The sequence below is a fragment of the Salmo salar genome, chromosome ssa07 (genome assembly GCF_905237065.1).
Source record: "Salmo salar chromosome ssa07, Ssal_v3.1, whole genome shotgun sequence".
NCBI classification, from domain to species: Eukaryota; Metazoa; Chordata; class Actinopteri; order Salmoniformes; family Salmonidae; genus Salmo; species Salmo salar.
Window position 1 is genome coordinate 65,631,785 of NC_059448.1, and position 12,914 is coordinate 65,644,698.

The 12,914-nt window shown below is 41.8% G+C and overlaps 1 protein-coding gene across 1 annotated transcript in view; it reads left to right on the forward strand.

Annotated features, from left to right (window-relative positions):
- The window catches only part of LOC106591178 (serine/threonine-protein kinase WNK1), a 161,058-nt gene that overhangs the window by 99,780 nt on the left and 48,364 nt on the right, over window positions 1-12,914 (forward strand). Inside the window, exons 6-8 of the mRNA XM_045722536.1 lie at window positions 6,598-6,817; window positions 7,024-7,300; window positions 9,180-9,373. Of these exons, the coding sequence (XP_045578492.1) occupies window positions 6,598-6,817; window positions 7,024-7,300; window positions 9,180-9,373 (691 nt within the window). The remainder of the gene's footprint in view (window positions 1-6,597; window positions 6,818-7,023; window positions 7,301-9,179; window positions 9,374-12,914) is intronic.

Consider the following 12,914-nt stretch of genomic DNA (forward strand, 5'->3'; position numbering starts at 1 on the left):
ACACCTTGGGGTGCTGTTTGTCCTTTCATCTGTCATTCACACACATGATGTTCAGAGTCTGAGGGTGGCCTGAAGGCCTTGGTCAGCCTGCTGCTTAGTTCTACAAACAGGCCCAGCACCAAGGCACACACACACACACACACACACACACACACACACACACACACACACACACACACACACACATGATGTTCAGAGTCTGAGGGTGGCCTGAAGGCCTTGGTCAGCCTGCTGCTTAGTTCTACAAACAGGCCCAGCACCAAGGCACGCACACACACACACACACACACACACACACACACACACACACACACACACGTGAATCACTACATAAATCTCCCACAGTTTGTGGACAGAGTGTTTCCTTTTCCACTCTCTGTTCCTGTTGAACCAAAACAAGAGGAACTGAACCTGTATTACTGTCTCTAGCTGACAACTACCTGTCTGTCAAAACCCCTCACCACTGTTAAATATGAATGTCACTCATGGTTGCCTTGACTACGTGTCAGTTTTTGGATGATTTAGTCTAGAGCAGTATTCTTCAAAGTCGGGGTCGCGACACTGAAGTGCGGTCGCCAAAATACAATACAAATTAACAGTAGCAAATATTTTATGGGACAATATCCAAAGCTTTTTGGAGAAAGATCATTTGAAAGATACAATTGTATTGAATAAATATATTTTGGTTTATTTTCATTTTGATAAGAGAGTCTTGACCTCCACAAACAAAACCAGCTTCATTTGACGATCTCCTTTTCATTGCTTTTTGATTTCTTTAACTTGTTTTCTGTGTTTTTATTTTTAAGCAAATCAATTAAACGCAGCACATTCTGGGATACGAAACACTCAAAGTGACCTAAAACATCACAACACACAGAAGGAGGCGTACAGATTTAAAATGCTCCCTTGACAAATTGCATTGAATTGAAGGTTATTTGTTGAGTGTAAGGTTGTCATTAGATTTGTGGTGAGGTCGCAAGATATTAATGGGAAAATAATAGGGTCCCCTGATTCTACCGTAAAAAATGGGGTCCCTGCTGAAAAAGCTTGAATCCACCTGGCCTAGTCGGGGAACAAACTGACTTGTTTTGAAGGACACTTTTTTTTTGTAATGTATTTTTGTTGAAATGGTCATCAGTCATGTTTTACTACAGTCACTCTCATGAAGATTTACAGCCTTCATGTTTAACTACATGTCAATCCTGTCAAAGAAGGCTTTGTTGATGAGTTTTTCTGAGATGTTTTACTACACCTCAGTATTTGAAAGGTATATACTGGGTGTCTTTTTAAAGTTTGCATTTGAAGGTCAAATTTACTCAGTGAGGCCAGTTGAGTAGTGAATGAATTTGTCATTGAGAGAGAGAGCTGGAAAGACTGCTCTCTCACACACAGCTAAGAAATCAATATATCACTCTGCTATACTGCATTGTGTTTGCACTGTGCAGGCTGTTCAGGCCTTGAACCAAGGGCAACAATTTTGCATTAGTGCATTGAAATATGAAATGTGGGGAGGAATGCAAGCATCAATATTTGGTAATTTGTTGTAAGATGAAACCCCGGTATGATGTTTCACTGATGAAGCAGTGGAAAGGTTGATGGTGACATGGCTGTCTACCTCGGGTACTAGCTGTTTAACAATGCATGAACACTGGGAGATCATCAAATCCCCAGCAGTTTAAATGTGGTTTCAGTAGCCAAGCCGCCAGTTGGATTAATACATCTATGCTGTCTCCTACTAGTAGGCTTCATCTCTCTTTTATTGTCATTCTAATAAAAGTCTGTGTGTTTGTATTATAGACATAATATCATACAACACCATGCAACACCATGCAACAAAAACTAACTCCACCCTTGAGAAAAGAAAAGTGCAGTAAAGCTTTTAATATGTGGCTAGGATGTTACTGCCACTAGTCTAAGTATAATCAAGCAATGTTTTTTCCTCGCTCTGGGTCCTTAATGATGCATGCTTGAGGTTTTAGACAGAACAATGGATTAAAAAGACCGACTTAAACTATGTTGTCTAACAACATCATTTGTATGTTTACTATTTAAACTAAAGCCTTGGGTTTTTCCCCACTTTGTCATTCTCCTGGTACTTGAAACTAATGTTGCATGGTTGAGGTTTGTTAACTCAACGATGCATGGAAAGGCTGGCTATACTGTGCAGACATTCTCACTGTGTTTGTTATCATGACTATAGCCTTGTTTTTTCACACTGATTTATATACAGCTCTGTCTAAAGTACCAGAAGAATGACAGGTTAATGATTGAGGTTAACTTAACGATGCATGAAATGTATGACTTAACTATGCGGTCGGTCTCAACAATAATAGTATGTTTGCTATTTAAACTAGACTCACTAGTGCAGGGCTCTGCAACCCTGTTCCTGGAGAGCTTTTTACCTTGTCAGCTCCGGGGATTCGATCTTGCAGTCTTTCGGTTACTATTCCAACGCTCTAACCTCTAGGCTACCCGCCGCCCCACATACGCCGCTGCGACTGTTTATTATCTATTCTGTTGCCTAGTCACTTTATCCCTACCTATATGTGCATAGCTACCTCAGTTACCTCGTACCCTGCACATCAACTCATTGTTACGCATTGTGTATTTATTCCTGGTGTTATTATCTTTCTATTTTTCTCTACGTTGTTGGGAAGACCCGTCAGTCAGCATTTCACGGTTAGTCTACACCCTGTTTACCATGCGACAAATAACAATTGATTTGATTAGGTTTGTTGGTGCCTAGTCGGCCTACATTGATGATCCATCACCTTAATGGGGGTTCAAACACTGCATTCATCCATAAACTGACATGTTTTTGTGTGTGAGTGTGAGCTGTCTCACCCTGTGCTTCACCCTGTGCTTCCCCTGTGCTGCACCCTGTGCTGCACATGTATTCTGCTCAGTCATGCATTAAACATCACTGTAATATAATAATGAACTTAGCAGACATGCACATTTATCCAAAGACACTTACCAGCTGAGCCTCACATGATGATAAGATGTCCTGAGAGGTAACATTGTGCCTTCAATAATGCCCGTTGTCTGAGTCATGGATAGTAAATATACATAGTTATTATAGGATATAATTTATGGATAGTAAATATACATAGTTATTATAGAATATCATTTATGGATAGTAAATATACATGGTTAATATGGGATATAATTTCTGGATAGTAAATATACAGTTGTGGCCAAAAGTTGAGAATGACACCAATATTAGTTTTCACAAAGTCTGCTGCCTCAGTTTGTATGATGGCAATTTGCATATGCACCAGAATGTTATGAAGAGTGATCAGATGAATTGCAAAGTCCCTCTTTGCCATGCAAATGAACTGAATCCCAAAAGGACCAGCTGACATCATGTCAGTGATTCTTTCATTAACACAGGTGTGAGTGTTGACAAGGACAAGGCTGGAGATCACTCTGTCATGCTGATTGAGTTCGAATAACAGACTGGAAGCTTCAAAAGGAGGGTGGTGCTTGGAATCATTGTTCTTCCTCTGTCAGCCATGGTTACCTGCAAGGAAACACATGCAGTCTTCATTGCTTTGCACAAAAAGGGCTTCACAGGCAAGGATATTGCTGCCAGTAAGATTGCACTTATATCAACCATTTATGGGATCATCAAGAACTTCAAGGAGAGCGGTTCAATTGTTGTGAAGAAGGCTTCAGGGTACCCAAGAAAGTCCAGCAAGCGCCAGGACCGTCTCCTAAAGTTGATTCAGCTGCGGGATCGGGGCACCACCAGTACAGAGCTTGCTCAGGAATGGCAGCAGGCAGGTGTGAGTGCATCTGCACGCACAGTGAGGCGAAGACTTTTGGAGGATGGCCTGGTGTTGTCGTGTCTTTGGGGGTACCATTAAACGGAAGATATGTTTATCAATTAGCTCCCTGTAATTATTATCACGCGATTAAACTGATTAATCGTTTAATTGTAATTAACTAGGAGATCGGGGCACCAAGGAGAATATTCAGATTACAAAGCTATAATTTTCCTAATATAACTTTCCTGTACTATAATATTCTATTCTATTATAGTATAGGTCGATTATCTTCTAAGTTTAAATGGTGTATTTACCTCTAGTCCAGTCTCATTCCAACACGTCGTAAATTGTTGTATCTGCACGAACCCAGTCTTTACTAAAATCATCCATACATCAATTGTCTTAAAATCATTTATTTACTACACTAAGTAATTAACAGAAAAACATACAAACAGTAATTATTGTCACAAAGGATTGGTATCGGAATGTGCCCTACTGGCTAAACAGGCTGGTCGGCCTGTTGAACAATGGGTCATAAATGGTCAGCTGAGAAGTTTAAACAGAGTTCATTAACAATTGACAATTGAAGGCTCACTCATTCGGGAACAATTGCAATCAATATATATATTTACGCTCAGTGTGTCGTTCTGATTCTTGTTGGAGAGTAGTTCTGTTGGGGAGTTTTGTCCGCGTTCTCTCTCTCTCTCTCGGTTAGAATGGATCTTTCAGAGCGACATTCATTAATGTCGTCATCGAATGGTTGCTTCGTTGGTCTTCGCGTTCAATGATATAATTTACTTAGCTGCAGACTAATAATTAATATCAAAAACTTGTTCTTATTCTGTCAGTATCGATAGTCTAAAAGTTAACCACGTGGTATGGTTCACTTTCAGTAGAGGAATTACATGGTAGAACCTATGTGGCCACGGAGTGTAGGCCTGGTCTGGAGAAATGTAAATCAGGGAGTGTTTTATAGTGCCCATAGAACAGCTTGTCAAATGACGCCTGGTCCTGTATGGGTCCCTGGGGGCGTGCCTATGACTGAGTTAGATTTGTATTTCTGTAACCAAATCTATCACATTACATCAGTACAATAGCATCTCAATGTCTTACAAAAGCTTTATCCTTATTAATACATTCCATACACCCATATGATGCAAGTCTTAAGCTGAGTCTATTATATAAACAGTTTTATGGTAATATGGCTATATTGTCTCTTCTGAGTATCACAAAATGGTGCCAAGCGGATCAGTTCGTAGCTGGATTCTTCACCAATCTTCCATACCTTCTCCAGAACACAAAATGTCACTTGGCTCTCCAATTCTATGAGTTGGAAGAATTTCCTGTGTCTCTCTATGGGCCATGTGGCCAGAGACTCTCCTGGAATTTTAGAGTTTTTACGACCTTTTACACACAGGGTGGATTGTGTGCAAAAGGGAGGGGTCAACTGTCCTCCCTGTACCAAAAGAGGCCAACGTCATGACAGTGTCAAGAAGGGCAGCAAAGAAGCCACTTCTCTCCAGGAAAAACATCAGGGACAGACTGATATTCTGCAAAAGTTACAGGGTTTGGACTGCTGAGGACTGGGGTAAGTCATTTTCTCTGATGAATCCCCTTTATGATTGTTTGGGGCATCGGGAAAAAAGCTTGTCCGGAGAAGACAAGGTGAGCGCTACCATCAGTCCTTTGTCATGCCAACAGTAAAGCATCCTGAGACCATTCATGTGTGGGGTTGCTTCTGAGCCAAGGGAGTGGGCTCACTCACAATTTTGCCTAAGAACACAGCCATGAATAAAGAATGGTACCAACACATCCTCCGAGAGCAACTTCTCCCAACCATCCAGGAACAGTTTGGTGACGAACAATGTCTTTTCCAGCATGATGGAGCACCTTGCCCTAAGGCAAAAGTGATAACTAAGTGGCTCGGGGAACAAAACATCGATATTTTGGGTCCATGGCCAGGAAACTCCCCAGACCTTAATCCCATTGAGAACTCGTGGTCAATCCTCAAGAGGCGGGTGGACAAACAAAAACCCACAAATTCTGACAAACTCCAAGCATTGATTATGCAAGAATGGGCTGCCATCAGTCAGGATGTGGCCCAGAAGTTAATTGACAGCATGCCAGGGTGGATTGCAGAGGTCTTGAAAAAGAAGGGTCAACACTGCAGATGTTGACTCTTTGCATCAACTTCATGTAATTGTCAATAAAAGCCTTTGACACGTATGAAATGCTTGTAATTATACTTCAGTATTCCATAGTAACATCTGACGAAAATATCTAAAGACACTGAAGCAGCAAACTTTGTGAAAATTAATTTTTGTGTATTTCTCAAAACTTTTGGCCACGACTACATAGTTAATATGGGAAATAATTTATGGATAGTAAATATACATAGTTAATATGGGATATAATTTGTGGATAGTAAATATACATAGCGATTATGATAATTTATGGATAGTAAATATACATAGTGATTGATAATTTATGGATAGTAAATATACATAGTGATTGATAATTTATGGATAGTAAATATACATAGTTATTCTAGGATATCAATAAGCCATAGTACTAGATGTCAGCACACAGCTCTATTGCAGTCTTTTAGGCCAGCCCACACAGAGTTGTGTAATGTCCTCTGTAAATGGGCTAATAGATTAATCATGCACCATGCCGAACTTATTTGATGTAATAAAACCTGTTTTGACCTTGTTTGTTTGTTCATGCTAAACTCTTTCATCAATCTCCCCCTCTCTATTTTCCCCCTCTCTCTTCCCCTCTCTCTATTTTCCCCTCTCTCTTCCCCATCCCTCCTCCACTGCCACAGATATGTCATTAAGATCCTGCTGAGCCATGCGTTCTTCCAGGAGGAGACTGGTGTCCGTGTGGAGCTGGCCGAGGAGGACGATGGGGAGATGATCGCTATCAAACTGTGGCTGAGGATAGAAGACGTTAAGAAGCTGAAGGGAAAGTACAAGGACAACGAAGCCATCGAGTTCTCCTTCGACCTCAATAAGGACTTCCCCGAAGATGTGGCACAGGAAATGGTACGGTTTATTGTTGGTTGGTTGATCGATTGATACCGTGTGTTTTTGTTATAAGTAATTGATCTGGTGATTTTAAAAACAAAACCACAACATCAATGAAAAAGGTGGCTGGATAGAGGTGTAGAAGCTCATCACTGAGAGAGATCTTGTGGTGACTGTTAAAACAGATTGACTAGTCATGGTTGTTCCTTCTCCTGTCCCAACAGGTTGAGTCTGGCTATGTGTGCGAGGGAGACCACAAGACGATGGCCAAGGCCATCAAAGACCGAGTGTCTCTGATCCAAAAGAAGAGAGAACAGAGGCAGCTGGTCAGAGAGGAGTTGGAGAAGAGGAATCAGAAGCAGCAGCAGCCCCTACAGGCAGCAGAGGCCCTCAGATCCCCCAGCAGAGTCAGTCACCCCCAGCCCCCCATAGCCCAGACTGAGAAGGAGGACCCAGAGATGGACCAGCAGCAGTACCAACAGGCCAACACCTCCATGACATGTATGTGGACTAGGCACAGCGTCTCACTCAGGGATGTGATTTATTTACCGTGCATTCAGAAAAGTATTCAGACCCCTTCACTTTATCCACATTTTGTTACGTTACAGCCTTATTCAAAAATGTATTAAATAAATAAAAAATCGCGTCAATCTGCCCGCAATACCCCATAATGACAAAGTGAAAGAGGATTTTATACATTTTTGCTAACTTATTTAAAAAATGTCAAAATCTTATTTACATAAGTATTCAGACCCGTTATGAGACTCGAAATTGAGCTCAGGTGCATCCTGTTTGAATTGATCATCCTTGAGATGTTTCTACAACTTGAATGGAGTCCACCGGTGGTCAATTCAATTGATTGGATATGATTTGGAAAGGCGCACACCTGTCTATATAAGGTCCCACAGTTGACAGTGCATGTCAGAGAAAAAAACAAGCCATAAGGTTGAAGGAATTGTCCATAGAGCTCCGAGACAGGGTTGTGTCAGCACAGATCTGGGGAAGGGTACCAAAAATGTCTGCAGCATTGAAGGTCCCCAAGAACACAGTGGCGTCCATCATTCTTAAATGGAAGAAGTTTGGAACCGCCAATCTGACCAATCAGGGGAGAAGGACCTTGGTCAGGGAGGTGACCAAGAACCCGATGGTCACTCTTGACAGAGCTCCAGAGTTCCTCTGTGGAGAGGGGAGAACCTTCCAGAAGGACAACCATCTCTGCAGCACTCCACCAATCAGGCCTTTATGGTAGTGGCCAGACGGAAGCCACTCCTCAGTAAAAGGCACATGACAGCCCGCTTGGAGTTTGCCAAAAAGGCACCTAAAGGACTCTCAGACCATGAGAAACAAGATTCTCTGGTCTGATGAAACCAAGATTGAACTCTTTGGCCTGAATTCCAAGCGTCAGGTCTGGAGGAAACCAGGCACTGCTCATCACCTGGCCAATACCATCCCTGCGGTGAAGCATGGTGGTGGCAGCATCATGCTGTGAGGATGTTTTTCAGCGGTAGGGACTGGGAGACTAGTCTGGATCAAAGGAAAGATGAACGGAGCAAAGTACAGAGAGATCCTTGATGAAAACCTGCTCCGGAGTGCTCAAGACCTCAGACTCAGGTGAAGGTTCACCTTCCAACAGGACAAAGACCCTAAGCACACAGACAACACAGGAGTGGCTTCGGGACAAGTCTCAATGTCATTGAGTGGCCCAGCCAGGGCCCGGACTTGAACCCGATCGAACATCTCTGGAGAAACCTGAAAATAGCTGTGCAGTGACGCTCCCCATCTAACCTGACATAGCTTGAGAGGATCTGCAGAGAAGAATGGGAGAAACTCCCCAAATACAGGTGTGCCAATAATGTAGCGTCATACCCAAGAAGACCTGAGGCTGTAATCGCTGCCAAAGGGTCTGAATACTTATGTAAATGTGATATTTCAGTCTTTAAAAAAATAAAATACAAAATTGCAAATATTTCTAAAAACCTGTTTTTGCTTTGTCACTATGGGGTATTGTGTGTAGATTGAGGGGGACAAAACGATTTACTCAATTTTAAAATAAGGCTGTAATGTAAAAAAATAAAAAAGTGGAAAAAGTCAAAGGGTCTGAATACTTTCCGAATGCACTGTATATTCTATGATTATCGAGAATGCGCCAGGAAATCAGGAAGACAATGTAGTTGATATCATATATCTCTCAATGGCTCTCTTGAACTGGATTTCTCTCTCGCTCTCATATATATATAATCTCTCACACACACACACACACACACACACACACACACACACACGGTGGTAGTGTGTGTGTGTTTCCACCTCTCTCTCTCCCTCCCTCTCCCCTCCTTTCTCATCTGGTCACTGTGTGTGTTCTTGTCCCCTCCACCTACAGCTGACGGCGCGGTGGACAACGGCCAGGGTTCGTCCCTGTTCTCTGAGTCCCATCTGGGCCAGCTGACCATGTCCTATAGCAACATCCCTGCCACCCAGCAGCAGCAGGGCCAAACCCAGGCCCCCTACCCCTCCCCTTCCCCCCAGCAGCAACAACAGCAGCAGCAGCTCAATGCCTACCAACAGCAGAACATGGTAAGTGACGAGTCGGAGGGATTTTGTATATTTCTTTTGTAGTTCTTAGGAAGATAGAAGTGAAGTGAATTGCAGTGGAGTTTGTAGTTGTAATATGCATGAGAGTGATGTCTGAAGAGTGGATTTGGAGCCAGTTCCCTTTGAGATGAGGTTCTCAATCTTTGAAATGGAGACATCTTTTTCCTTCCCGGCTGCCCTCTCAGGTTTGTCCTGTAGTCCTTTATAATCCCACATCTGTTTGTGCTGTCTTGCCAACTCCTATGGTCATTGTTACACTAATCATGACAATTATAAGAGGAGTTTCCAATACAGCAGAGACATGTCTGACATCAGGCTACTGTAGTCCCACGAGTTCTTCAATTTCACATTTCACTCTTCTTGGAAGCGCGGTGGTGGACCAGCAGCTGCCTTCTAACCCACTTATTCAGTAATGAATAAATGACAAGCTCAGTGGCAATTTTCAGAGAGAACCAGAGGTCAGGTTTTACAGTTCTTCTTTCAACAGTAACGCTGATGGTCTTGCTGTTTGCCAAGAGACTCCAAAACCAATGTCTGGAACAGTATTCTTCAGTGTATTGGGAGGAATAGGGCCTTTATAGAATATTAAACTGGCTGTTAATTCGGTGTTTTAATATGCTCTCATATTTCCCCTCAAGCTAATACAAGGAACAGGACAGGAACAGGTATAGCTTTTAGTCATACAACAATACCAGAGCATTTTTAGATTGAAAGTTGAAACCGAAGACCCAGAAAAACGAACAAATTTAAGGAATCCCAAACACAGTCACACAAGACAACGGTTGATCTTCGCCCAAAACACACAAATAAAGGAATTTCAAACAAATATGTTAATCTACACCCAAAATATATAGCCTAGTCACAAATGAGCTGCCCTTCCTGCTCCGTAGGTACCCGTCTGTCTCCACTAACAGGGCTTAACCCCACGGTCACCCCTAAAGGTCAAAAGTTCAAAACCTATTTTCTAGAACACATGTGGGTTTAGAAAGATGTATAATTAACACCATCCTAAAGGGTTTAGACAGATGTCTAATTAACACCATCCTAAAGGGTTTAGACAGATGTCTAATTAACACCATCCTAAAGGGTTTAGACAGATGTCTAATTAACACCATCCTAAAGGGTTTAGACAGATGTCTAATTAACACCATCCTAAAGGGTTTAGACAGATGTCTAATTAACACCATCCTAAAGGGTTTAGACAGATGTCTAATTGACACCATCCTAAAGGGTTTAGACAGATGTCTAATTGACACCATCCTAAAGGGTTTAGACAGATGTCTAATTGACACCATCCTAAAGGGTTTAGACAGATGTCTAATTGACACCATCCTAAAGGGTTTAGACAGATGTCTAATTGACACCATCCTAAAGGGTTTAGACAGATGTCTAATTGACACCATCCTAAAGGGTTTAGACAGATGTCTAATTGACACCATCCTAAAGGGTTTAGACAGATGTCTAATTGACACCATCCTAAAGGGTTTAGACAGATGTCTAATTGACACCATCCTAAAGGGTTTAGACAGATGTCTAATTAACACCATCCTAAAGGGTTTAGACAGATGTCTAATTGACACCATCCTAAAGGGTTTAGACAGATGTCTAATTAACACCATCCTAAAGGGTTTAGACAGATGTCCAGTATATGAAGACCATCCCATAGGTTAGCAGCCCCAGTCATGCTCTTGGGTCTTCAGTCACAGTGACTTACAGGTAAGTACCAGAATTAACTAGCCTTTGATCTGCCAAAAGTGATAACAGCTGCAAGTTTGTGAAATCAGTTACTTTGTGTGTTTTAGTTCCTGGAGTACAGTTTGGTCAGTTGTCTTCTACATCTTTTGTTTTAATGAATTGAACTGTTGTTTTGCCCCATGTCAGTTGGTTTGATTAGCATTTCTGAACAGAAGGATGCATGTTGGAGAAACCAGAGTCACTCAGAAGTAAACAAACTCCACGCTTAGAGTTTGATTCCTTTTTCCCCTCATACCTTCCACATTGCGCTGCATCCTCAGTTATACCATGCATCTCGTTCTAGTACAGTAGCCTGCCCCCCCCCAATCCCAACCAATCATTTCTGGTACATATTATTAATAGTTCTCATGTTGGTATTTCTCATTATTTGTGTTGTTTGTATAGATATTAGTTAGCTGTGCAAGCTGTCAGGGCCTCCATCAATCCCATACTGTTTATTTTAGAGGTGCCATGCTGGTGTTTTTAGGCTCTCTGTCTGGCACACTGGGCAGTCACCTCAGCCAGCCATCACTCATCAGTGTGAGACGCATTGAATCACAAGCCTTGTTACTGGAGCCAACTCAGTCATCTCCATAGTGTCAGTGAATTATAGCTCACTAGACCTTCCTAAAGCTATGGAGCTGTCACCACAAACCATACACCTGATGCCATATGTTACACTGAGATTTCCAAGCTGTTCAAGCTTATCAAGTATTGTTTGCATTCAACCTGGATTCCACATTAATTCCACCGTGTGTGTGTGTGTAGTCTTTGGTAAGCTTGAACAAAAATGTATTGGGCATGACAACCACAGCCACTTTTAAATTCTGCAATCATTTGACCATTGTTAGGTTTTATTTGACCATCAGGTGCCATTACTTTACAGTGAATCAATCTGCTGAATGATAGTGGTAGAAGTGTTTAACTGATATTGCCATTAGTCCTAAATGACATATTTGACCTTGAAACAATGCCTAGCTCCTGCTATTATTACATCTGAATAAGCAAAAACACAGCTGTATATCAATCAAATCCAACCTGAAAAAGGCTTGTGGACTTCATATTTTGCGGTCCATTCTTACGCGTTGTGTTTTTCATACTGAAAGATGGGATTGATTGGTGTGTCTATGCAGTCTGCTGCACTACTTTTTGGTTCTAAGTTTTGTGTCATTTGAGATTATTTTATGTCTTCCTCTTTGTCAATTTATTTATTGTGTGTTATGATCAAATGTTATGGTTCCCTGTGTGAAATAAATCACATCACTTCTTTTCAGTAAATCCCTTTTAACCGCTGTACTATGTTGACCTGTTAAACATCTCATTGGATGTAAACAATGTTTTCACGAGTTCTACCAGCTGTTCCTGGGCTGCAACAGAATTCACTTCTGGAAGGTTCCATCAACAAAGCTGTGATTTACTTTGAGAATGAGTTCATAGCCCTTCATCTCTTGAAAGCCCACACTGTGCTGGGCCTTGCCTTTTAGTAGTATCCTCTGCTATCTTATAGCCAGTGGCACAGTAACCAGTAGGCTTCACTAGACTATAACCAGTAACCAGTAGGCTTCACTAGACTGTAACCAGTAGGCTTCACTAGACTATAACCAGTAACCAGTAGGCTTCACTAGACTATATAAACAGAAGAATTGACTAGGCACAGTGTGGATGAATAAGGAATAGCGTCATCAACCCTCAAATCAACTGTTCCCTGACCACTCTTGGTGGAACATTGATTTCTTTTTAGGCCATTGTGTAGAATCAGCAAGGTGAATGTGTCTGTGAATCATTGTAC